This window comes from Macaca fascicularis, chromosome X, assembly GCF_037993035.2.
Source record: "Macaca fascicularis isolate 582-1 chromosome X, T2T-MFA8v1.1".
NCBI lineage: Eukaryota > Metazoa > Chordata > Mammalia > Primates > Cercopithecidae > Macaca > Macaca fascicularis.
The window spans coordinates 126186302-126213031 of record NC_088395.1 but is presented as its reverse complement, the minus strand read 5'-3'; the positions used below and the strand labels follow the sequence as shown (position 1 = coordinate 126213031).

At 41.9% G+C, this 26730-nt stretch overlaps 1 protein-coding gene across 4 annotated transcripts; it reads left to right on the top strand.

Moving 5' to 3' along the window:
- Positions 1-6181: 6181 nt before the first annotated feature.
- On the top strand, positions 6182-24939 carry UPF3B (UPF3B regulator of nonsense mediated mRNA decay). Of its 4 annotated transcripts, XM_005594464.4 has the most exons (11): positions 6182-6414; positions 7316-7422; positions 7600-7706; positions 14538-14636; positions 16542-16652; positions 17947-17990; positions 18467-18649; positions 19045-19083; positions 21188-21348; positions 21664-21958; positions 23942-24939. In XM_005594464.4, exons 1-11 carry the CDS (start codon positions 6259-6261, stop codon positions 24089-24091), a joined length of 1452 nt encoding a protein of 483 aa, XP_005594521.1. In that variant the 5' UTR covers positions 6182-6258; the 3' UTR covers positions 24092-24939. The 4 variants fall into 4 exon arrangements, with proteins under 4 accessions (XP_005594521.1, XP_045239179.1, XP_005594522.1 ...); XM_045383244.2 differs by lacking the exon at positions 14538-14636; XM_005594465.4 differs by lacking the exon at positions 19045-19083.
- The last annotated feature ends 1791 nt before the right edge of the window (positions 24940-26730 follow it).

The window sequence follows — 26730 nt, the reverse complement described above, 5'->3', positions numbered from 1 at the left end:
GTTTTGAGACGGAGTCTCACTCTGTCACCCAGGCTGGAGTGCAGTGGCGCAGTCTTGCTCACTACAACCTCCGCCTCCTGGGTTCAGGTGATTCTCCTGCCTCAGCCTCCCAAGTAGCTGGGATAACAGGCACTCGCCACCACTTCCAGCTAATTTTTGTACTTTTAGTAGAGACAGGGTTTCACCATGTTGGCCAGGCTGGTCTCAAACTCCTGACCTCAAGTGATCTGCCCGCCTTGGTCTCCCAAAGTGCTGGGATTATTAAGCCACTGTGCCCGGCCAACTCCTCCTGTTTTATGTCATCAGTAGACATTGGGAATAGTTGGTTAACATCTTTCGTTATAATCCTTAAACTGTGGGAAGGTACTTCAAATGATTATACTATGTAAGCCTCCTTTATGCACTGACTGGGAAGGAGTCCAACGTTCTCATACATATTTTTCACTTGGCTAATTCATAAAATATTATCCTTTCTTTCATAGGTAATATTAGGATCAGCAGGCGCTCATGTGAAATAATTTTTTGTACTGTACAAATTATCCAACTCCTTTCCTAATTGTCTGTTTAGAATTTGGATAATTTCAGAGCTGATCTGGGTCAAGAATTAATTAAAAACAACAATGAATACAACATTTAAATAAAAGTCAATTTGATCTTGAAATTGGATGTTAAACCACCTTTAAGCGAGGTGGAGCTGAACACCAGCCAGTTCCACAAGATTTCCACAAGGAGTTTTATTTGTGAAAGGAATGAATAAAAAAGGGGCAAGACAATTTATTAAAAGTAGCCTGTTCAATGCAGGGCAGGGAAGATGTTTTAAAGTAAGGTTCTTCCATTTGTGTATAGATATTTTCTTTCTGGGTTTTTGTTTTTGTTTTGTTTTGCGACAGGGTATTGTTCTGTCGCCCAGGTTGGAGTGCAGTGGCGCGATCACAGCTCACTGCAGCCTAACCCCCGGGCTCAAGCTATCCTCCCGCCTCAGCCTCCTGAGTAGCTGAGACCACAGGTGTGTGCCACCACACTCGGCTCATTTTTTGTGGAGATGGGTTTCGCCATGTTACCCAGGCTGATTTCGAACTCCTGGGCTCAAGTAATCCTCCCACCTCAGTCTCTCAAAGTGTTGGGATTACAGGCAGAGCCTCCTTCTGTTTTTCTAAAGTGGGGTCCCAAACATGATACTGCTCATCATCGGAAGTGGGAAGAGGAAACTTGGAGCCCCTAAGAGAATCAGTGGTGCGAGGAACTTTAGGGACAGCTCTCTTTCTCCCTCTCTCTCACACACACGCACGCACACACTCTTGCTCTGCCCCTTACTTGGTGGAAAGGAGCCATATCACCATCCCTGTTTTGTTTTGTTTCTTTTGCTCTGGAATAAATAATACAATAACATGGTGCAATTACCAAAAGAATAGAAAGGCACACAGTGAAAAAATGTATGAAAAGGTGCTCAACTTAATCAGAGAAATGCAAAGTGAAACTACAATAAGCTACCCCTACACACCTACCAGACAATACCAGATGTTGGGAAGAGTATGAAGCAATCTCACACACTGCTGATAAGTGTAAATTGGTACAACCCTGTTGGAAAACTCTATGGTAGTATCTACTAAAGTTGAGCATATGCTTACTCTGTGATCCAGCAATTCCACTCCTAGGTATGTATCTGACATGAATCACCAAACAATATGTTCTAAAATGTTCCCAGTAGCACTATGAGTATTAGCCCCTAAGAGTGGAATAAATTGTAGTAGACTCATACAATGGAATAATATGTAACAGTGAAAAGGAATAATCCACAGCTACATATAACATAAATGAGTTGGGCGTGGTGGCTCACACCTGTAATCCCAGCACTTCGGGAGGCCGAGGCAGGTGGATCACAAGGTCAGGAGTTCAAGACCAGCTTGGCCAATGTTAGAAACAAAATGCTTGTTCCTCGGTGCCACAAAGAAACAGCACTTTTTTTTTAATTTAAATTAAACATAAATTTAATTTTCTCAGCAAGACAATTTTTACTTCTATAGAAGGGTGCAACTCGTGAATGGAGTAACGGCAAGAGCTCACCTGAACAAGGGAGGGGAAGGGGTTCTTATTCCTGACACAGGTAGCCCCTACTGCTGTGTCGTTCCCCTATTGGCTAGGGTTGGACTGCACAATCTAAGCTAATTCCGATTGGCTACTTTAAAGAGAGCAGGGGTATGAGACAGAGTGGCGGGGTAAGTAGTTTGGCGGGAAGGACGGTTAGGAACAGGTAACTAAAGGTGGCTTAGGTCAGAGCAAGTGACCAGGGGTGACTCAGGTCAAAGCAGATGACCAGGGTGAGTCAGGACCGAGCAGGTGATCAGGGGAACAGATGTGAACTACTGATTAAAACTGGTGGAAAAGGTTGTTTACTGAAACTACGAGGAAGTTAAACTTTACAATGGAAGACAAAGAACTGAACATACTGACATACCGATTCTTTGAAGAGAAATCTAGAACTCCCTGTATCCAACAGTCAATATGGTGAAACCCCGTCTCTACTGAAAATACAAAAATTAGCCAGGTGTGGTGGCACATGCCTGTAGTCCCAGCTACTGGGGAGGCTGAGGCAGAAGAATTGCTTGAACCCGGGAGGTGGAGGTTGCAGTGAGTCAAGATGTAAGCCAAGATGGTGCCACTGCACTTCAGCCTGGGTGATAGAGCAAGATTCCGTCTCTAAATAAATAAATACATAAATCTCATTCATAAATGTTGAGAGAAAGGAGACTAACATAAAAGAATACATGCTGTATGATTCAGTTTACGTAAAGTTCAAAGCAGACAAACTCAATAGTATTAGAAGTCATTCATAGAAGGATGTAGCTGCTAAAAAAGAAAAAGCAAAATGGATAGTGATATTCTTGGTGGTGAAAATGACTGGGAACAAGCAGGAAGAGAGCATCTGGAGTGCTGGCAATGTTTTGTTTCTTGATCTGCATGCTGGTTACATAAGTGTGTTCACTTTGTGAAAATTCAGCAAGCTGGATACTTTTAGTGCACTTGTCTGTACACGTGTTATACTGCAATTAAAAGTTTCATTAAAAAGGAAGTCTACAGTATGTGTTAGGCAGAATAATATCTCCTCCAAAGTTGTACACATCCTAATCCCCAGAACCCAAGACTATGTTAGGTTATACAGCAAAAGGAAATTAAGGTTGCTAATCAGCTGTCCTTAAAATAGGGAGATTATCCTGGATTTTACAGGTGGACACAATGTAAACACAGGAGTCCTTAAAAGTGAAAGGGGAAAGTGGGGAGGCCGGGAGTTGGAGACCAGCCTGGGCAACACAGTGAGACCCTTTCTCTACAAAAATAAAAATAAATTAGCTGGGCATGATGGCATGCACCTGTAGTCCCAGCTATTTGGGAGGCTAAGGCAGGAGGATCACTTCAGCTCAGGAGTTTAAGGCTTCAGTGAGCTGTGACCCTGAAAAAACAAAACAAAACTTGGAATGGCAAGGCAGAGAGTAAAAGAGATACAGACAATAGACAGAAGTAGGGGCAGGGTCAAAGAGAGACGCTATGCTGCTGGCTTTGAAGACAAAGGGTTCACAAGCCAAGAAATACGGGCTGCCTCAAGAGTCTGAAAAAGACAAGGAAATCAATTATCTCCTAGAGCCTCCAGGAAGGAACTCAGTCCTGCCAACACTTTGATTTTAGCCTAGTGAGACCCATATTGGACTGCTTATTTATTTATTTATTTATTTATTTATTTATTTTTACTTTTTTTTTTTTTTTTTGAGATGGAGTTTTGCTCTGTCACCCAGGTTGGAGTGCAGTGGTGCAATCTCACTGCAAGCTCCACTTCCTGGATTCACGCCATTCTCCTGCCTCAGCCTCCCGAGTAGCTGGGACTACAGGTGCCCACCACCACGCCTGGCTAATTTTTTGTATTTCTCGTAGAGACGGGGTTTCACTGTGTTAGCCAGGATGGTCTTGATCTCCTGACCTCGTGATCCCCCACCTCGGCCTCCCAAAGTGCTGGGATTACAGGTGTGAGCCACCGCGCTCAGCCTTACTATATTTTTTGCCCCCTCACAGGACAAACTTAAAACCTTGTTGGACTTTTAACCTACAGAACTGTAAGATAATACACTTGCATTATTTAAACCCACTAAATTTGTGGTAATGTTACAGCAGGAATAGGAAGCTAATACAGTTGGTGTGGGGGAAGATCAAGTGTTCGGTTTTGGATGCATTCAGTGGCTGAACACGTTAGACGTCTTAAGTGGAGATGTTAAATAGGCAGTTGGATACATGACTCTGATGATTTCCAAGGCTCATAAGAATGGCCAGGTACTGAAAGAAAGAGTAACAGATCCCAAATACAGGGAAACAGTTTTGGCCACAGGAATAGGAATCCAAAAATAGGCTGGACATTTAGAGTGAAAAAATTTAAGTGCAGAGTCAGGGGAATATATTCTAGAGGTCAGCAAAAATGGGAGTTGGCCCTGAGGCAGCTTTCTGCCTTGGGCTCCTATTGCATCTTTACTTTGGTTTTTGTCCTCTATGGGTGTCTGTCTGTCTCTCTCTCTCTCTCTTTTTTTTTTGAGATGGAGTCTCACTCTGTCACCCAGGTTGGAGTCCAGTGGTTCTACCTCGGCTCACTGCAATCTCCGCCTCCCAGGTTCAAGTGACTCTCCTGATTCAGCCTCCCAAATAGCTGGGACTACAGGCGCCCGCCACCATGCCCAGCTAATTTTTGTATTTTAGTAGAGACAGGGTTTCACCAAGTTGGTCAGGCTGGTCTTGAACTCCTGATCTCAGGTGATCTGCCTGCCTCGGCCTCCCAAAGTGCTGGGATTACAGGCATGAGCCACCACGCCCAGCTAATTTTTTGTGTTTTTAGTAGAGACGGGGTTTCGCCAAGTTAGCCAGGCTGGTCTCGAACTCCTGACTTCAGGTGATCCATCCGCCTTGGCCTCCTAAATTGCTGGGATTATAGGCGTGAGCCACCACGTCCGGCCGACTGAAGTGCTTTCTATCATTGTGGTTTTACCTTTTCTAAAATTTCATATAAATGGAATTGTACAACATGTACTCTCTTGGTGTCTGGATTCTGTCACTCAACATAATCACTGTGAGATTCACTTATGTTGATGCGTATATCAATAGTTAATTTTTATTGCTGAGTGGCATTTCATTCTATGGCTGTACCATATTTTGTTTTATCCCTTTGCCTATTGAGAACATTTGGATTGTTTCCAGTTTGGAGTTATTATAAATAATGTAAAATTGGCCCTTTTTAAGTGAAGAGGGTGATCACAACTAAATCAAATTGGGTTTTATTTTTATTCCCTTCCCTGTGGGACATCAGTACCTGGGGAGAATGATCCTTTTGTAAAATAAGGTGATGAAAACAAATCTCGTATATTTTGGTCATATTACTCCTTTAAATATCAGTATCTTGTGTTTATTTATTATTATCCTTCTTTTTTAGATACAGGGTCTCGCTCTGTCGCCCAAGCTGGAGTGCAGTGGCGCGATCATGGCTCACTGCAGCCTCGAATTCCTGGGCTCAAGATCCTCCCTTCTCAGCCTTCCCTAGCAGCTGGGAATACAGGCGCGCGCCACTGAACTCGGCTAATATTGTAGTGTTTACTAAGTATCTGTAAATCCTAATCAATATAAGGAAAATAAATTTTTTTTAATGTTAGGCTCTTTCTTTGAGTTGTAGGAAAATAAATTCTAAAGCCTCTGAATTCAAAGACAAAATATACAAGTCGCTCCCCTAGTGAGGCAAAATTTGGACGGCATTGAGTTTATCCGATGGAAACTAAGCGTGCAGAACGTATCTTTCGACCTGAAAAACTCTGAAGATGAAAGGATTCGATTTACTTACAAACAGGGACCCTGAGATACCTCTGGCTCCTGAACGCCCAACAAAAGCGGGCAGCTGCTTTGCATGCCGGGACTTGTAGTCCCCGACAGAGTCACTTCAAGATGGCGGAGTTGCTAATGACGCGCGAAGGGGCGGGCCCAGAGGGAGTCTGCGCCGCGAGGGGATTGGGTGGCACAGGAACTTGGCGGGCGGGAAGTAAAAACCAGGTGTTAAAACCTTTGCACTGGGAAAGGCCCAAGTCTCGCGAGAGCTTGGCAGGCCCCAGTGGAACGTGGGGCCCGACTTATCATAAGGGGCATTTGTTGGGGGCGGAGCTTTGACGGGAGCTTCCCTGGAGCCGTTGGTGACCGGGGTAGCCCCGTTCCGGCCGAGCCGCTTCAGCGGGGGACGTAGCCATGAAGGAAGAGAAGGAGCACAGGCCTAAGGAGAAGCGAGTAACCTTGTTAACCCCCGCCGGGGCCACAGGCAGCGGTGGTGGGACCTCGGGGGACAGCTCCAAGGGGGAAGATAAGCAGGATCGCAACAAGGAGAAGAAAGAAGCGCTGAGCAAGGTGCCCGGTCGGCCGCTGGCCCGGGAGAGGGCGGGACGGGTCCGCAGCGCGGGGAGGATGGCTGGGAATGGGGCCGGCCCCTTTCTCTCTCAGGTTCCCCTTCTTCTCTTCGCCTGAATGGAAGTCGCACCATCCTGGTTTATCCTTTCTCCCGAAATGGGGAGAGCCCCTCCCGGCCAAATCCTGGGTAGGGGTGAGGAAAAGGGGGGACTCCCCAAACGGGAAGGGTTTAGGTCAGAGCTGTGAGGTGATAATGGGAAGAGAGAGCGACGGTATAAAGAATGAGGAACTAAAGGTGTAATTGGGGAGAAATATTAAATACTGAAGGAGACATCAGGGATGGGAATATTATTCATGGAGGCGAGTTGGGGGAGAGTTCAGGGTGATTAATGGTACGGGAGGGTAGATCGAGAGCATCCTATTTTGAGAGCAATGGGTGGATTTTTTGTATTCGTTAGAGTTTTGAATTCTTAAGTTCAATGGGCAAGGATTTTGTTTTAAGATGTGTTGGACGTGGGAGAAACTTGTTACTAAATCAAGATTTCGTGGCACCCACAAAGACCAGGGTTGGCTTACTAATTTCTTGCCACTAGATCTGTTAAAAAATGGGTGATCGAAAATGATGCACAAACCTGGTAAACTGCAGGGCTGCTGTAAAGAGCAAAACCTGAGATTTTTCCCTGCTCCAGGTGGTTCTCATTTCCAAGCGTTTTTTTTTTAAAACCGCGTTACTATTATCTTTGACTACTTCTGAGCATTGGGCTGCAGAATATTTTCTCCTGGGTTTTTACAAGTGATCTCATATTTTAAAAAGCCCAGTCTTCTTCAGGAACTGTGATTCTTTCAGGTATGAGAGAAAATTGATTTTTACTAATTTTATTTTCCTTATGCATTTCTTAAGGTGGTAATTCGAAGATTACCTCCCACTTTGACCAAGGAGCAGCTTCAGGAACATCTTCAACCTATGCCTGAGCATGATTATTTTGAGTTTTTTTCTAATGATACGAGGTAAAAAAAAAAAAAAAAAAAAAAAAAAAAGGAAAGGGGTAAATGAAAAAGGTTTCTTTCACTCTTTTTATCCTACTGTTTTCCATTTAATTTTTGAGCTTGTCTTTAATATATGCATACTTGTAATTGGGCCAGACACCTGCAAATACATTTACATAATTGCTTTCCTCTCTGCAGTTTGTATCCTCATATGTATGCCAGAGCATACATCAACTTTAAAAACCAAGAGGACATTATTTTGTTCAGGGATCGCTTTGATGGTTATGTATTCCTTGACAATAAAGGTGAGTTCTGGTAACTGAAATAAAAAGGGAATTTCTTTGTCATTCTTTGTCATTTGTATGTTTAAGACAGTGTGTGCATTGCGTTGCTTCCTGGGTGATAAAATGTGCAACATTTAAGTAAAGAGTTTTACACATTTGATAAGCTTGTTGCAGTCTTATAAATAGACATGTGACTTTTCACAGTCCTTGGTTACTTTTATTAACTTACTATTTTTTTAATTTGATCAACTGAGTGAAATTGCAACTGTTTTCTCCTCGTGTGACAAATTTTTTGCCCTGGCTTAAACCTGCTGTTTTGACTATAGAGTTTCAGCTGCAGTACTGATAAGTGACTCTTAAACTTGTTTGATAAGTTTTAAATATTTACTTCTTATTTTGCTTCAAAGACAAACATTTATTTAATTCAAATCCATTAAGCCAACAGTTCCCAGTTGGGATACTGTTGAACATTCTCACAAAGTTGTATATAATTAAAACATGAAACTTGATACATTGGCCGAGCACGGTGGCTCACGCCTGTAATCCCAGCACTTTGGGAGGCCGAGGCGGGCAGATCACGAGGTCAGGAAATCGAGACCATCCTGGCTAACACAGTGAAACCCCGTCTCTACTAAAAATACAAGAAATTAGCCGGGCATGGTGGCGGGTGCCTGTAGTCCCAGCTACTCGGGAGGCTGAGGCAGGAGAATGGCGTGAACCCAGGAGGCGGAGCTTGCAGTGAGCGGAGATCGCACCACTGCACTCCAGCCTGGGCGACAGAGCAAGACTCCGTTCCAAAAAAAAAAAAAAAAACTTGATACATCTCGGCCCGGTGCGTGGCTCTCGCCTGTAATCCTGTAATCCCAGCACTTTGGGATGCCGAGGCAAGTGGATCACGAGGTCAGGAGATCGAGACCAGCCTGGCCAACATGGTGAAACCCCGTCTCTACTAAAAATACTAAAAAAAATTAGCCAAATGCGGCGCCTGTAATCCCAGCTACTCAGGAGGCTGAGGCAGAAGAATCGCTTGAACCCGGGAGGCAGAGGTTGCAGTGAGCCGAGATCACGCCACTGCACTCCAGCCTGGCGACAGAGCCAGACTCTGTCTCAAAAAAAAACAAAAACAAAAACAAAAAAAACCTTGATACTTCTCTTACTTTATATCTAGAAAGGTCCAGTCTATAGGCAAGACACATTTCTGCTTTAACACTCTATTATATGCTACCTACAACATTTAGCCAGAGAATGTCTAAGCTGCCATTTGCCACTTTTCTTTTTGGTTTGCAATTATAGGTAAATAGTGTGTCTTCTTGTTTAGTTTTGTTTTTTTCAATATTCCTTCAAAGTTGGTAAAAATTAAATTTTTGTCAGGGACTATGCCAGTAAAAATTGAAGGATTGCCAGTGTTTATCCAACTTTTATTAATCTCCCCAAGCCAGCTATTTTTCCACTCCAACTATTTTATTCCAGTAGATATTTAACTAGATTCTAGTTACTTAGCCTGGAAATCTGAGTTGTGTTTAATTTTTTCCTTTTTTAAAATCTCTTACATGTAAGTTATGAATCTTGTCAATTTATTGTTTATCTTTTGAGACAGGGTCTCCACCCAGGTTGGAGTGCTGTGCCGCAATCATAGCCCACTGCAGCCTGGAATTCCTGGACTCAAGCAACCCTCCCACCTCAGCCTCCTGAGTAGCTGGGACTACAGACGCGTGTCACCATGCCTGGCTAATTTGCTTTAAATTTTTTTATAGAGCTGGGGTCTTGCTATGTTACCCAGGCTGGTCTTGAACTCCTGGGTTCAAGTGATCCCCCCACCTCAGCCTCCCAAAGTGCTGGGATTACAGGTGCAGGCCACCGTACCGAGCCCAACACCACTTATTAAAGAGACTATCCTTTCCCCATTGTGGTTTTTGTTTGTTCGTTTGTTTTGTTTTGTTTTTAAATCTTAAAGACAAGGTCTACTTATATTGCCCAGGCTGGATTTTATTGTTTTTTTAATATCTTGTTCACCTAGACTTTCAGTCACACTTTATGTTCTCATCATTTAATGTCTAGACAACCACTGTCTCTAAACTTACAGGATTTTCCATTTTTCCCATTCTTGTATAATTCAGTCTATTATATTGCCATGAAATTAATCTTTTTGAAAATAATGATTTAAACTAACGGTTGGGGGAAAAAAGTCCAAACTCCTTAGCCTGGTAGTCAGGGTCCTCCATATTCTGGCCTCACTTCTGTTTCTTCAGCCTGTCTTCCACAATTTCCCTCTGTTTCAGTCTGGTTTATCTATTCCTTCTCAAATATATTTTGGTTTTTGGTTTGTATTTTTGTTTTTATCATTTTCTTTCCTTTTTTCTTTTCTTTTTTTTTTTTTTTTTTTTTTTTTTTTTTGAGACAGACCATTACTCTGTCACCCAGGCTAGAGTACAGTGGCACAATCTTGGCTCATTACAACCTCCACCTCCTGGGTTCAAGCAATTCTCGTTCCTCAACCTGTCGACTTAGCTGGGATTACAGGTATGTGCCACCACGCCCAGCTAATTTTTGTAATTTTAGTAGGGATGGGGTTTTACCATGTTGACCAGGCTGGTCTCGAACTCCTGGCCTCAAGCAATCCACTCGCCTCAGCCTCCCAAAGTGCTGGAATTACAGGCATGAGCCACCATGCCTGGCCTAATATATCACAGTTTTGAAGCTAATCTGATTCTGTACTCACTGGGATTCCCAACATAATTTTTCCTTTATGACTGCTTTGCAGTGCCTTCTGGTCAATTCTATTTATTTTTATTTTTTTTCTTATGTCTATATGCCAGTGATTTAAGGATAGGATACCTTGTTTTTGACATTCTGTGACAGGGTGCTTGTGAATTTTTTTCCCATTAGTCACTTGAGGGTTTTGTATTGAAATATAACTCACCTATAGTAAAATTTATCCTCTTAAAGCGTACAATTCAGTGGTTTCTGGTATATTCACAAAGTAGTACAACCATCAGTACTAATTCCAGAATGTTTTCATCCCTCCAAAAAGAAACCCATATCTATTAGTAGTTACCTCCCATTCTCTCCCTCCAGCCCCTGGCAACCACTAATCTACTTTATATATCTATGATTTCCCTCCATTTCATATAAATGTAATCATACAATATGTGGTCTTTTCTGACTGGCTTTTTTTACCTAGCACGATGTTTTCAAGGTCCATCCATGTTGTAACATATAACATGTCATTATCTCATTCCTTCTGCTTTTTTTTTTTTTTAACGGAGTCTCGCTCTGTAGCCCAGGCTGGAGTGCAGTGGCACGATCTCGGCTCCCTGCAAGCTCCGCCCCCCGGGTTCACGCCATTCTCCTGCCTCAGCCTCCCGTGTAGCTGGGACTACAGGCACTCGCCACCACGCCCGGCTAATTTTCTTTCTTTTTTTTTTTTTTGTATTTTTAGTAGAGACGGGGTTTCACCGTGTTAGCCAGGATGGTCTCGATCTCCTGACCTCGTGATCCGCCCGCCTCGGCCTCCCAAAGTGCTGGGATTACAGGCATCAGCCACCGCGCCCAGCCTTCCTTCTGCGTTTTTAAAAATTGTAAAATACACATAACATAAAATTTACCATCTTAACCATTTTAAGTGTACAGTTCAGTAGCATTAAGGTATATTCACACTGTTGTGCAACAATCTTGGGAACTTTTTCATCTTGCAAAACTGAAACTCTTTACCCATTAAACAACTTATTTCCTTTCCTGCAGCCCCTGGCAACCACCATTATACTTTGTGTCTCTATGAGTTTGACTACTCTAGGTACCACATATAGGTGGAAACATACAGTGTCTGCCTGGCTTATTTCATTTAGCATAATATTCTCAAGGTGTATCCATGTTGTAGCATGTGTCAGAATTTTCTTTCTTTCTTTTTTTTTTTTTTTTTTTTTGAGATGGAGTCTTGCTCTGTTGCCCAGGCTGGAGTGCAGTGGCACGATCTCAGTTCACTGCAACCTCCGCCTCCTGGGTTCAAGCAATTCTCCAGCCTCAGCCTCCCAAGTAACTGGGATTACTGGTGCCCACCACCACGCCTGGCTAATTTTTTTTGTATTTTTGGTAAATACGGGGTTTCACTGTGTTGGGCAGGCTTGTTTCAAACTCCTGACCTCAAGTGATCTACCTGCCTCAGCCTCCCAAAATGCTAGGAATTACAGGCATGAGCCACTGCCCCCAGCCTCATTTTTAAGACTAATATTCCATTATATGTATATACCACATTTTGTGTATCCATTCGTCTGTCAAGGGGTATTCGAGTTGCTTCCACTCTTGGCTATTGTGAACAATATTGTTATGAACACAGATGTGCAAATATTCGAGTCCCTGCTCTCACTTCTTTTGGATATATACCAAGAAGTGGAATTTCTGGGGTCATTTGATAATTCTATTTTTATTTTATTATTTATTGTTTATTTTGAGACGGAGTCTATCTGTGTCACACAAGCTGGAATACAGTGGCATGATCTCGGCTCATTGCAACCTCCGCCTCCCAGGTTCAAGCAATTCTCCTGCCTCAGCCTTCTGAGTATCTGGGATTACAGGCACGGGCCACCACACCCTGCTAATTTTTTATATTTGTGGTAGAGATGGAGTTTCACCATGTTGGCCAGGCTGGTCTCAAACTCCTGACCTCATGTGATCCCCCCACCTCGGCCTCCCAAAGTGCTGGGATTACAGGTGTGAGCCTCTGCGCCCCGCCGGTAATTTTTTTTTGTTTTTTGTTTTGTTTTTTGTTTTTTTGAGATGGAGTTTCACCCTTGTTGCCCAGGCTGGAGTAAGTACAATGGTGCGATCTTCCCTCATTGCAACCTCTACCTCCTGGGTTCAAGCGATTGTCCTGCCTCAGCCTCCTGAGTAGCTGGAATTACAGGTGCCCACCACCACACCCAGCTCATTTTTGTACTTTTAGTAGAGATGGGGTTTTACCATGTTGGTCAGGCTGGCCCGGTAATTCTGTTTTTAATGTTTTATGGAACTGCCATACTGTTTTCCATGGCAGCTGCATCATTATACATTCCCACCAATACATGAGTGTTCCAGTTTCTGCACATCTTTGCCAACACTTGTTATTTCGTGCTTTTTTGATAGTAGTCCTCCTAATAGGCGTGAGATGATACCTCATTGTGGTTTTGATTTGCATTTCCCTAATGACTAGTAATGTTGAACGTATTTCCATATGCTTGTTAGCCATCTGTATACTGTCTTTGAAGAAATGTCATTCAAGTGTCTTGACCATTTTTTAAATTGGGTTATTTGGTTTTTTGTTGTTGAGTTATAGTAGTTCTTTATATATTCTAGATATTACCCCTTATCAGATAATATGGTTTACAAATATTTCTCCCATTCCATGAGTAGTGAAAAGGCAACCCATGGAAGACATGGAAACAATCTGTTGATTGTGTCTTTTGATGCACAGAAGTTTCTAATTTTGACATAGTCCAATTTATCTATTTTTTACTTTTTTTAAATAAGAGATATACTTTATCTTTTTGTTTTATTGTGGTAAGAACACTTAATATGAGATTTGCCCTCTGGATTTTTACTTTTGTTGCCTGTGCTTTTGGTGACCTGGTGTATTTTTTTTTAAGTGTTAATAGATTTTTTTTCCCCAGCTTTATTGAGCTATAATTGACAAATAAAATAATATATATTTAAATTTTACTGTGTGATAATTGGTTTGTTTTTTTGGGTTTTTTTTGTTTTTTTTTCTACCAGGCTGGAGTACAGTGGCACAATCTCAGCTTACTGCAACCTCCACCTCCCAGGTTCAAACGATTCTCCTGCTTCAGCCTCCCAAGTAGCTGGGATTACAGGCATGCACTACCACGCCTGGCTAATTTTTGTATTTTTATTTACTTATTTTTTTGAGACGGAATCTCACTCTGTCGCCCAGGCTGGAGTGCAGTGGCGTGATCTTGGCTCACTGCAATCTTTGCCTCCCGAGTTCAAGCAGTTGTCATGCCTCAGCCTCCGGAGTAGCTGGGATTACAGATGCATGCCACCACGCCCAGCTAATTTTTGTGTTTTTAGTAGAGACAGTGTTTCACCATGTTGGCCAGGCTGGTCTCAAACTCCTGACCTCAAGTGATCATCCTGTCACCTCGGCCTCCCAAAATGCTGGGATTGTAGGCGTGAGCCACCGTGCCTGGCCCAACGTGATTATTTTATATATGTATACATTGTGAAATGATTACCACAATCAAGTTAACACATTCATCACCTCACATAACACATCACCTCACATAGTTAAACTTTTTAAAAATAACAGCTTTATTGAGATATAATTCACATGCCTGAAATATTCACCCTTTAAAGTATACAGTTCAGTGAATTTTAGTATATCCATAGACTTGTGAGCCTATTACCACAATCTAGATTTAGAACATGTTCATCACCCCTCAGAGAAACCCTACCCATTAGTTGTCACTCCTCATTCTTCTCACCACTTCTACCCCAAACTCCAGGCAGTTACTAATCTACGTTCCATCTCTATAGATTTGCCTATTTTGGAGATTTCTAACATTTTTAAATGAAAATTAGTTTGTAGGGTCTTTTTCACATTAAAATATCACATTTTATAAGTTGAATTTAAATGAATATTTTACTTCCATGCCGTATTGTTTCATTATGTTATCAGTGTGAATTTGTGGCTCCTTTTTTACTGTGTTGATTATGGTTGTGCCAGTGTGCTTTATGCCTTTAGGAGACCCTCTTCAGAAGACTGCCATCAAAAAAGTCCTAGAAAGCAATGGATTGATTCCCTTATATCCACTTTTGACATTTTCTTTGTTATAGCAAGTGTGGTATTTTTTTTCTAAACAGGTCAGGAATATCCCGCTATAGTAGAATTTGCACCTTTTCAAAAAGCTGCAAAAAAGAAGACTAAGAAAAGAGATACCAAAGTCGGGACTATCGATGATGGTATAGTAGAGCTCTAATTATATAATGCTATTGCTGTGGGGTTTTTAAAAATAATATCTTTGCAAGAGTTAATTCGACCCCAAAATTTTAAATTAGAAAATATACAAAATAAAGTAAGTGAGAAATGTTATTTGCCAATGGAAGCTTTGCTTAATTGTTAGAATAGAGAGGGTTTCTTGCAAAGAATTTCTGCTCTCTTTGGCTAGGGCGTTTCATTCTTCAACCATTGAACAATATAATGTTGACTATTGAGTAACAAATCACCATAGGTTTATTGATTAGAAAATAGTGGAAAGGCCAGACGTGGTGGCTCATGCCTGTAATCCCAATACTTTGGGAGGCCAAGGCAGACGGATCACCTGAGGTCAGGAGTTCAAGATCAGCCTGACCAACATGGAGAAACCCTGTCTCTACTAAAAATATAAAATTAGCCGGGTATGGTGGCACATGCCTGTAATCCCAGCTATTCAGGAGGCTGAGGCAGGAAAATTGCTTGAACCCGGGAGGCAGAGGTTGCAGTGAGCCGAGATCGTGCCTTTGAACTCCAGCCCGGGCAACAAGAGTGAAACTCCATCTCAAAAAAAAAAAAGAAAAAGAAAATAGTGGACAAAAAAATAGGTTTCAAAGTTTAACAGGTGCTTCTTGAGGCCTCACCATTTTTATGATTATTTATTTGACTTTTGGTTTCCATTTATAAAGAAGAAGGTTTGAAGTGTCGTAGGAAAATTTCCATACCCAGGTAACTTTATATAAAGTAGCTGAAGTTGTCCCTCCTATTTTCTGGTCTTTGAATATACAGTTAGCTACACACATAGTATTAGGCTGAACAGGAATAGAAGAACTGAGACCAGGTGCGGTTGCTCACACCTGTAATCCCAGCACTTTGGGAGGCCAAAGCGGGCAGATTAGCTGAGGTCAGGAGTTTGAGACCAGCCTGGCCAACATGGTGACACACCCCATCTCTACTAAAAACACAAAAATTATCTAGGCATGGTGGCAGGCACCTGTAATCCCAGCAACTTGGGAGGCTGCTGAGGAAGAAGAATTGCTTGAACCCAGGAGGCGGAGGTTGCAGTGAGCCGAGACCACGCCATTGCACTCCAGTCTGGGCAACAAGAGCAAAACTCCGTCTCAAAAAAAAAAAAAAAAGAAAGAAATACAATAACTGAAAAACCAAAATAATTGCCATTTAAGGTATACTGGCTCCAGGTTTTGAGACCTTTGTAATGTTATGTTAGATAGCTGTTACACAACTCTTTATGTTGGATAAGGACTTAGGCCCATATTTTATATCAGATTGATGTTTTAGAATCATCTAGTTTAATTTCCATCATTTGTTACTATTACAGGTATTTTATAAAAAAAAAAACACAGTAAAGACTCAATAACACATAGCTGTGATATTGGTTTTATTATAGATTTAGATCTGGAAGACTTGATCAAGTGACATATAGAAACAAGCAATATAGTGCCTTAGATGTGTCACCCTTTCTGATGTCAGAGGTCAGAGGTCTAGGAGAGAACTCCAGGAATTATAGTCACCTCAAGTGCCACACCTAGGACTTCTCTCTAATTTATCTTTTTGGAACACCTAACTTAGTTTAGTAGGACAGTGACTTTTAAAAGCAAACTATGTAATACCCCTAGTGGTTCTGTTATAATGCATGGTGTCTCATTTTTCCTGACCTCCGTGTTATACCAGATTCCTATAGTGAGTATCAGTTATAGGAGTTCTGAGAGCAAATGACCAATTAAGCTCTAAATAGTCTACCTTGTGGGTATGGTTTGGTTTTTTTTTAATCTTCCATGAAGTAAAAAATTATTTGATAAATCAGTATCCTAGATAATGTCTTCTTTTTTGCTTAAAGTCTATTATGTTTTCTGTTTCCTTAAATGATTATTTAGATCCAGAATATAGAAAGTTTTTGGAAAGTTATGCCACAGATAACGAGAAAATGACATCTACTCCGGAAACACTGCTAGAGGAAATAGAAGCAAAAAATAGAGAATTAATAGGTAAGTGGGCAAAAGGAATTAGGGCAACAGCCTTTTCATCACAGTACCTAAGTCTGTCTCCTACCTCCCTCAGTTGCTAGCTGTGTGACTTCGGGGAAGTTACTAGCTTCTCTGAGACTGTTACTGTAAAATGCAGATGGTAATACCTGCCTCACAGCATTATGAGAATCCATTAATAAGGTGGGAAAAATTCCTCGACCTATTTAGTGTCACACAAATGTAATATCAATACAAAAAGTTTGATGGCTGATAAGGAACGTTTAGACAGTGGTAAGCCTTTGAAGGTCAATTGGTATTTCCTAGGAATAAGTTCATATTCCTGAAAAAATTTTGATTTATCCTAAGGAATATGTGGGGTTTTTTTGTGTTTTGTTGTTGTTGTTGTTGTTGTTGTTTGCTCTCTCTCTCTTTTTCTCTTTCCCTCTCTCTCTGTGTCTCTCTCTCTCTCTCTCTCTCTCTGTGTGTGTGTGTGTGTGTGTGTGTGTGTGTGTGTGATGAGTCTTGCTCTGTCGCCCAGGCTGGAGTGCAGTGGCGCAATCTCGGCTCACTGCAACTTCCGCCTCCCGGGTTCAGGCGATTCTGCTGCAGTATCTGGATTCTCCCAAGTAGCTGGAAGTACAGGCACCCACCACTACGCCCGGCCAATTTTGTGTTTTTAGTAGAGCCGGGGTTTTCACCATGTTGGCCAGGCTGATCTTGAACTCCTGACCTCAAGTGATCTGCCTACCTTGGCCTCCAAAAGTGCTGGGATTACAGGCATGAGCCACTGTGCCCGGCCAGGAATACGTGTTTTAAAAAATGGCTGTAAGGCTAATAGCTTATTCAGAATGTTGAAAATGAAAAATATTCTTCCAAAACTTGACTTTTATTAATAGGTGCATAGTATAAGCACATTTCCGGTAACTTTCTTAGAATAAATTCCCAGAAGTGAAATTATGGGGTCAAAAGGATTAGATATTTTTAGCCCCTTCCCCCCAACTTCTTCCAGTTGAACAAGTTTACACTCAGTAAAACAAGAGAATGTCCTAAGTACTTAATTCTCATCAATTGGGAATAACTCTTTTAAGAAATTATTTTGTTGTTTTAATTTGAATTTCTTCACTTTTTAAAAGGTATTTTAATCCCATATTGTTGAAATCGAATGCTGTAAAACTTTCTGATATTACAATTGTGATCTTTCCACATAAGGGGTGTACACATTTTCCCACCTTGGGTGGTTGGCAGGGAATGTCAGAAATGGAATCCTTTCTAGGGATTGATAAGTATTATTAATAATCTGTTTACATTTATGTAGCTAAAAAGACAACCCCACTTTTGAGCTTCCTGAAAAACAAGCAGGTAAATCTTTTGTCTTTATAGTTCTCTCAATACTTTAATTTCATTGCTTTGCATTCTATAGACATTTTAAGAGCATTGGGTTTCTAGAGGATAAATAGCTTCTTTTTCCACCATTACTCTTTAAGGATTTGTCTTGTTGGTCTCACTTTCTGGCCCTCTCTTTCACTCTGGTTGTTGGACCAGGAGTTCACTCTACAAACCTGGAATGTTCTTAGGTTGTCCCAGAGACACTCTTTTGATATTCTGAAAGCCTCTGGAGAGATAGTAAGGCAGCAGTGGAGGACTAATATTAGCAGGTCCTGGTCTTCATTTCCTTTTGTTTTCTGGGTGGAGTGGGGGTAACGGTGGTAGAATGCCACTTTGTAGAAAGTAGGAAGGAAAGATTATTTAGTCGGGGTCTACCATGCCTTCGGGATTGATTAGGGTTTTGGTGATGATTATTTTATTTGAAGACTTGTGTTGATGTTTCTTTCTAGAGAATGAGAGAAGAAAAGAGAGAAGAAAGAAGGAGGAGAGAAATAGAAAGAAAAAGACAAAGAGAAGAAGAGAGGAGGAAATGGAAAGAAGAAGAGAAACGAAAAAGGAAAGATATAGAAAAGTTAAAGAAGATAGACAGAATTCCAGAAAGGGACAAATTAAAGGATGAACCAAAGATTAAGGTATGAGAGTACTGAAGCTGACTGCATGTTGCTAAAAATTGCATGTATCTACTTCTTTAAATATGCATGTGTCTTGTGTTGGTGTAAATGAATTTTTTGTTTTGTTTTTGCTCTTTTGGGGGGAAGTGATCCAATAAAAATCTTTCCTGTAATGCTAATAGTATTCGTTTTTAAATTTAAGATCATTTAAAAGGATTTAGTAGTATGTTATTTCTTCGGTGCAGATCTGTGCCATTTTTGTCATTGAAAATGTTTGATTTGTAGACTACTGTCCTCTAAATTCATAGTAAATGAGGGCTTAGGGCTGGCTGGCATGATTTATGGGTTTTATTCAGCTTTTCCTTCATAATTGATACATGAAGTTACCTCATTTGTTTGTTTTCCACTGTCTTCAGGTACACAGGTTTCTGTTACAAGCTGTGAATCAGAAAAATGTAAGGACCAAGTACATGATACAGAGCATCTAGTATCATGTCACACACACAGGTCTTAGCTAATAAGTCCTTTTGGTGGTGGTGGTGGTAGTGTTACTTGTTGAAAACCCCTTCAGATTGACTTGAGTCTTCTTAAAAGATGAACTATTTTATTATAAATTTCTGCTTTAAAAGGAAGCCCAGGTGACTTCCTGATGCTCTGCTGTGTTCCCAGAAGCTTCATTGACATACAGCCGGAGGACAACCATGCCTCATCTTCTTATACGCTTCTCATAACTGGCTGCCTTGTGAGAGGACTAGGGATAAATACCCTGCATTATGTGCCTTTCCCTCTCACATGACTCCCATAGTATCTTCCTGCATATAGCTGGGAACCTGTGAGCAGCAGATTCGGATTCATGCATTGCATTTGGGAAGAAGAAAATCTGCAGAAAGATCCCAACCTTGCCACTTCCCTTCTGAGGGCATGGCTTGGGTAGCCCTTGTTTCAACATATTTCCTGGGGAAGTACTAGTACCTAGTACTTCAGATAAAGTCAAAGAAAATCTCACAGAGAGGGTGGCAGGGTCTCCTTATTTTACTTCCTGAAAACTCAGCAGTTTATGTAGTAAGGGTTCCCTAAGTCTCTACGGGGCTCATTACTGGTGATGAGGGGCTTGGGGGAGGATGGAGTTTCTCATCTTAATTCTTTCCAGCAATCTCTCTGTCTGCTATGCCACAAGTGACTTGACTTGCTATTCCTAACAATCAGCAAGGCAGAAGGTAGAGCCAGCCATGCTAGAGACATTCATTAATGTTCTTATTAGAGTAATGAACACCTTGGTTTCTAATAAGGATGTTCATTGGAGAAATAAGAGCACTTCCAATGAAACCTGTACATGGTATCCTCACTTCACACTGGTGCTTCTCAGTGTGCATTTTGGACTCACCATTTGCAGTGGCTGTCTGCGTGCCAAAGTGCTTCGTGCTTATGTCTTGTGGTGCTTTGCCTTTTGCTTAGTAATTTACATGATGCCTTCACCCTGAGATGAACCTTGTGTGATGCCTTTACTCTGAGACTTGAAATTCTTCTATTTTGCCTAAGAATCTCTCTGATTATCCAACACTTGGAGGTATTCTCGAGAGATTTATAGCAGGGATGTGAGAAACAATGGCATTTTTGAACATGTGTCAGTATCTATGGCATTGAATACAGAGTTCCTACTCAGTAGAGATGGAACTTCACTATTTGGTTGTATAAGGCATTTAGATTTTTAAATCAAATGCCAAATAATAATTGTTATTCATCTCTAATGGCAAGATAATTGTACCATCATAAGTATGTTATTCTCAGGCTCAAGGCAAAATTATTCCTGCAATGGATCTCTCCTTTGGTGACCAAGATATTTGTCATTCCAAGCACTACATAAAAACAGTCCCAACAGAAATGATCTGCCTAGCACTTAAAATTTGTGGGCTGTTTCCCATCAAGTTATATCAAAATGCTGGTTTGCTGCAGAAGCATACTTCGAAGTATGCATTGGTTCACTTAAAGGTTGACCCACTTAAAGCCAAAGGCGGCCGGGCACAGTGGCTCACACCTGTAATCCCAGCACTGTGGGAGGCGGAGACAGAAGGATGGTGTGAGCCCAGGAGTTTGAGACCAACCTGGGCAACATGGTGAGACCCTGTCTCTACAAAAAAATTTAAAAATTAGCCAGATGTAGTGGCGTGCACCTGTTGTCCCAGCTACTCAAGAGGCTGAGGCAGGAGGATCACTTGAGCCCAGGAGGTCAAGGTTGTGGTGAGCCATGTTCACGCCACTGCACTCCAGCATGGGCAACAGAGCGAGACCCTGCCTCACAATAAAAGCCAAAGGAGTCTTGATCCTATTGCCACAAAGTGATTAAACCACTTCGTTCAAGTGGATAACACTTTAATAGCATCCTTTTAGTAAATTACTGCTCTCGTGCACTAGTTGTTCACCTAAAAGGTTAAGCGCACCTGCAGAGATAGGGGGCCTTGTCTAGTCTAAATTTTAAATATTTGGTATACTGGGTTTTTAATAGAATCAGAAGATAGTGTCCCAGCCTTCAAAATAAAAATAAACATTTTCTTTTTAAAGCTGCTCAAGAAGCCAGAAAAAGGAGATGAAAAAGAATTGGACAAAAGAGAAAAAGCCAAGAACTTGGACAAAGAGAATCTCAGTGATGAAAGAGCCAGTGGGCAAAGTTGTACATTGCCCAAGCGTTCTGATAGTGAACCTAAAGATGAAAAACCAAAGAGGTCAGTAGTCAAGGACTCTTTGTTATGTTTGATTTATACATGCTAGTTTTGCTGCTATGTCCTAGACATATACCTGAATTAAGATAAGCTGTTTTATGCAGGGCAGGGGGATGAGGAGGAACGGTTTCAGATATATCCTTGTATTTTAATCTGGGTGAATGGTTTTGGGGTTTTGTTCCTTTTTAAAACGCTAGTATTTTTCACTCTGCTCTAAAAGTGCAACCTCATTGCAGGGGCCAAATCAGAATCACAGTGTTCTGCATTTGTGATTACAAGATCTTTCAGGGTTCTGTCTCAGAGTTGTTTTTCATGCAGACCTGAAGATGAGAGTGGCAGAGACTACAGGGAGAGAGAACGGGAATATGAACGAGATCAGGAGCGCATTCTTCGAGAAAGAGAGAGGCTGAAGCGGCAAGAAGAAGAGCGCCGTAGGCAGAAGGAGCGCTATGAGAAAGAGAAGACTTTTAAGAGAAAAGAAGAAGAAATGAAAAAAGAGAAAGACACACTTCGGGATAAAGGAAAGAAGGCTGAAAGTACAGAATCAATAGGCAGCTCAGAAAAAACTGAAAAGAAAGAAGAAGTGGTCAAGAGAGATCGAATAAGAAACAAGGTACTGATTGTCATTAAACTTGTTTATGAGGGTTTTTTTTTTCCCCTTTCCTGCAAGTGTAAAGAAAGGGCTAGTTCACCGTTATTATAGAATTTTTTAAAGGGGAACTTTAATAATCTGCAAGTTTTTGTTTTTCTTTTTTTTTTTTTTTGAGACGGAGTCTTGCTGTGTCGCCCAAGGTGGACTGCAGTGGCGCAATCTCACTCACTGCAAGCTCCGCCTCCTGGGTTCACACCATTCTCCTGCTTCAGCCTCCCGAGTAGCTGGGACTACAGGCACCTACCACCATGCCTGGCTAATTTTTTTGTGTTTGTAGTAGAGTCGGGGTTTCACCGTGTTAGCCAGGATGGTCTTGATCTCCTGACCTCGTGATCTGCCTGCCTCAGCCTCCCAAAGTGCTGGAATTACAGCATGAGCCACCATGCCCGGCCAACTTTTTTTCAGTCTTGGCTGGGCTTTTATTAACTTACTATAGAAATTGTAAACATACACAAAAGTAGAATAGAGAATAGTATGATGGGCCAGGCGCAGTGGCTTACACTTGTAATCCCAGCACTTTGGGAGGCTGAGGTGGGTGGATTGCTAGAGCCTAGGAGTTCTAGACCAGACTGGCCAACATGGTGAAACCCCGTCTCTACTAAAAATACAAACATCAGCTGGTTGTGGTGGTGCACACCTGTAATCTCAGCTCATCCAGGCTGGAGTACAGTGGCATGATCTTGGCTCACCACAACCTCCACCTCCTGGGTTCAGGTGATTCTCCTGCCTCAGCCTCCCGAATAGCTGGGACTACAGGTGCGAGCCACCATGCCTGGCTAATTTTTGTATTTTTAGTAGAGACCGGGTTTCACCATGTTGGCCAGGCTGGTCTCGAACTCCTGACCTCAGGTGATCCTCCTGTCTTAGCCTCCCAAAGTGCTGGGATTATAGGCGTGAGCCACCGTGCCCAGCCTAATGTCTTTTTTTAATAGGAGCTAAACAAATTCCACAAATTATACTTGCTTGAAATGTCTCCTTCAGTTCTTTTTTGTTTTTAATGTATTTTTTGAGACAGTCTTGCTGTGTCACCCAGGCTGGAGTGCAGTGGCATAATCTCAGCTCGCTGTAGCCTCAACCTCCTGGGCTTAAGCGATCCCCCCCATCTCAGCTTCCAGAGTACCTGGGACTACAGGCATGCATCACCACGCCCAGCTAATTTTTAATTTTTTTTGTAGAGATGAAGTCTCCCTATGTTGCTCAGGCTGGTGTTAAACTTTTGAGCTCAACCGATCCTCCCAAAGTATTGGGAATACAGGTGTGAGCCCTGCACCCAGCCAAGTTTTCTTTTAATTTAAACAATTTCCCCTTCTCTTGTTTTCCTACCATTTGTTGCAGAAACCAATTTGTCTTGTAGGGCTTTTCCTGTTCTGAATTGGCAGATTACATCCCCGTAGTGTTAACATGTTCCTCTATCTTCTGTGCTTCCTTTAAAACTGGCACTTAGGGCCAGGCATGATGGCTTATGCCTATAATCCCAACAGTTTGGGAGGCCAAGTCAGGAGGATCACTTGAGCCCAAGAGTTGGAAACCAGCCAGGGCAACATAGGGAGAACCCGTTTGTACTAACAATGTAAGAACAGCCCAGCGTGGTAGCGCGTGCCTATAATCCCAACTACTAGGGACCTGAGGTGGGAGGATCATTTGAGTGTGGAATGTCGAGGCTGCAATAAGCCATGATCGTCCCACTTGCTCTTCAGCCCGGGTGACAGGGTAAGGCCCTATCTCCAAAAAATAATTTACCCAAGCATATAAAATAGTAGTTACAAAATGGTTGCTTTTCTTTGGAGATGGAGAGAGGAAGTAGGCAAGTTGTCATTTACCATGCCCTCACATTTTTGGTCTTAAATGACTTCACTTGAGTATTACATAACTATGACTCTTAAAAATCCCATATAAAAGCTTAATAGCATTGTTGTAACAGTAACATATTTTATTGTACTTCAGGATCGTCCAGCAATGCAGCTTTATCAACCAGGAGCTCGAAGCCGAAATCGACTCTGTCCCCCTGATGACAGCACCAAGTCTGGAGATTCAGCAGCAGAAAGGAAGCAGGAAAGTGGTATTAGCCATAGAAAAGAAGGAGGAGAGGAGTGATAAGTCCAGATCGCCTTAGGTGTCCTGACTGTCTAGGCAGCCAAAGAGCACACGTTAAGCAATCCAGAAGTGCCTTCAGGGCAAAGGAATAGAGAGAAAGGGAGTCGCTGTGCTGGTGGGGTACACTGCAGAGGAGTAAGTCTTGTGTCAAAGCAGGAATCTGATCTGAGGTTCAGAATTGGAAGAACAATTTGATTGCTTTTGCAATTTCTACAGTTAATTTTAAAGTGTCAGAAAAAGGTGACGGCGAGGACATGCATTGCAATTTGCAGGGGGAATTGTCAAGGAAGACTTCATCACATATGACACGAGAGAAAAGTAAGAGCTGGTTCTAAAATCAAAAGCTGTTGTTCATCCTGAATTGAATTTTCTGAGTTTGGGTAGAGCAGAGTCGCTTTGAAGCCTTGTTCCGATCTAGTTCTATTGCATTGTTTATGATAAGTGTTGACTTTGGGTAGTGTAGAAGCAACAAGCATGTCCTTGTAGTACAAGTACAGTGAAGGATAGATCACACTTTCATTGATGCAAAAATTTAAATAGTTATGTTACTTCTGTATCCAGTGTCCTAAAGTTTTAGGATTAGTTTTAGTTTTTTGTTTGCTTATGAGCTTAGCATAAAGAATATTTTTAAACATCATGTTTTGTCTTCAGCATTTTTTCTATTAAGAGGTGAAATGTAGTCCTTGTTTGATTCTTGACAATCCAGTGTGTGTTTGATCTTAGGTCTCATGATCTGAGTGCATACCCTCTCCAGGAAGGAAACTGCACCAATGTCTATTCCTGTTAAATAGCAACTTTTAGTCTCAGCTTGTTTTGTTTTGATGTCAATAAATAGTAACAGCATTCAAGTGTGAAGCTAAGTGTGTTTATTAACTTTACTAAATAGCTATGAGTTTTAAGAAATTAAATTTTTGACATCTGACATCACTCACCTTCTGGCGAGGCTGAAGGGAGCTTTAACTCATGGCAGAAGGTGAAGCAGGAGCAGTCATCTCACCCAAAACTTCTCTACAAATAAAAGTCTATTAATTTAAACAAAATAGGCTGGACGCAGTGGCTCACGCCTATAATCACAGCATTTTGGGAGGCCTAGGTGGGCGGATCACTTGAGGTCAGGAGTTCGAGACCACCCTGGCCAACATGGTGAAACCCCATCTCTACTAAAAGTATAAAATTATCTGGGCGTGGTGGCGGGCACCTGTAATCCCAGCTACTCGGGAGGCTGAGGCACGAGAATTGCTTGAGCCTGGGAGGTGGAGGTTGCAGTGAGTCAAGATCGTGCCTCTGCACTCCAGCCAGGGCAACAGAGCAAGACCCCATCTCTAATTTTTAAAAATTAACTGGGCATGGTAGTGTGCACCTGTAGCCCCAGCTACTCAGGAGGCTGAAACTGGAGGATCACTTCAGTCTGGGAAGTCAAGGTTGCAGTGAGCCATGATCACACCAGTGCACTCCGGCCTTGGTTACAGAGTGAGACCCTGCCTCAAAAAATTTTTAAAAATAATAATTTAAAAATAAATATAAACTGTTAGAAACAATAGGAAAGCAAGTGTTTGTTCATTTTCTGCCTCCTTTTCTTCAGATACATGTTTGATTTCTTTGGAAATAAAGGTAGGATGGAGACAACTCAAACCCTGGCTATCTAAACAATAATTGAGCACCTCAGTATGTGTTGGCATTGACACTATGGTAGTGAACACAACGTGGTTGCTTTCTCACAATGCTTATAGCCATGGGGAGTTAGCTGCTCTGGTGGAGAGAAGTGATGCTAAGGGAAGGAGGCAGGAAAAATTGAAAGAGTGAGGGCAGTGGGGGTAAGTAGTTCCAGGGCAGTGAAAAAGGATGACTTGGGCATTCATGAAGCTTTAATGCCTTCAAAATCTGGAGGAACTGGAACTGGACCACCCTCCACAGCATGCATGCATAAGGTAGTCCGGAGATAGTAATTAAGCTTTGATTATAAAATTAAGATGTAACTTTCTATGCTATTCACAGATGTTATCTTTAATTCCATAGGGGAAAGGTTAATTAAGGAGGTTTTGTAACTTTTTGTTGGTATAAAGAGTCCTGTATGTTACATGTTTTTGATGGCAGGGTAGAGGCAGGCTGCCTAGATTTTTCTTTACTGCCTCTGGGCTGTCCTTTATACAACAAAAATTTATTATACCAATTGTATCATTATTCAAGGTAGCCAAGATTACACTTGGTGAATTCTTGGAAAGTATATGCTGACAGCTATATACATGGGATTAGTCGTCCTTAGAAATCTCACAAAAGGCCAGGCATGGTGGCTCACGCATGTAATCCCAGCACTTAGGAAAGCCATGGTGGGTGGATCACATGGGGTCAGGAGTTTGAGGCCAGTCTGGCCAACATGGCAAAACCCCATCTCTACTAAAAATACAAAAATCCAGGTGTAGTGGTGGGCACCTGTTATCCCAGCTACTCGGGAGGCTGAGGCATGAGAATCGCTTGAACCTGGGAGGCAGAGATTGCAGTGAGCCAAGATCGTGCCACTGCAATCCAGCCTGGGCAGCAGAGCGAGACTCCCTCTCAAAAAAAGGAATGAAATGGGCCAGGTGTGATGCCTCATACAGGTAATCCTAGCATTTAGGAGGCCAAGGCAAGAGGATCACTTA

Excerpts from the sequence above, each read along its gene's own strand:
- UPF3B (XM_005594464.4), top strand. The coding sequence starts at position 6,259 with ATGAAGGAAGAGAAGGAGCACAGGCCTAAGGAGAAGCGAGTAACCTTG. Across the intron at positions 6,415-7,315 it reads AGAAAGAAGCGCTGAGCAAG|GTGGTAATTCGAAGATTACC; the intron begins GTGCCCGGTCGG and ends GCATTTCTTAAG. Across the intron at positions 7,423-7,599 it reads TTTTTTTCTAATGATACGAG|TTTGTATCCTCATATGTATG; the intron begins GTAAAAAAAAAA and ends TCCTCTCTGCAG.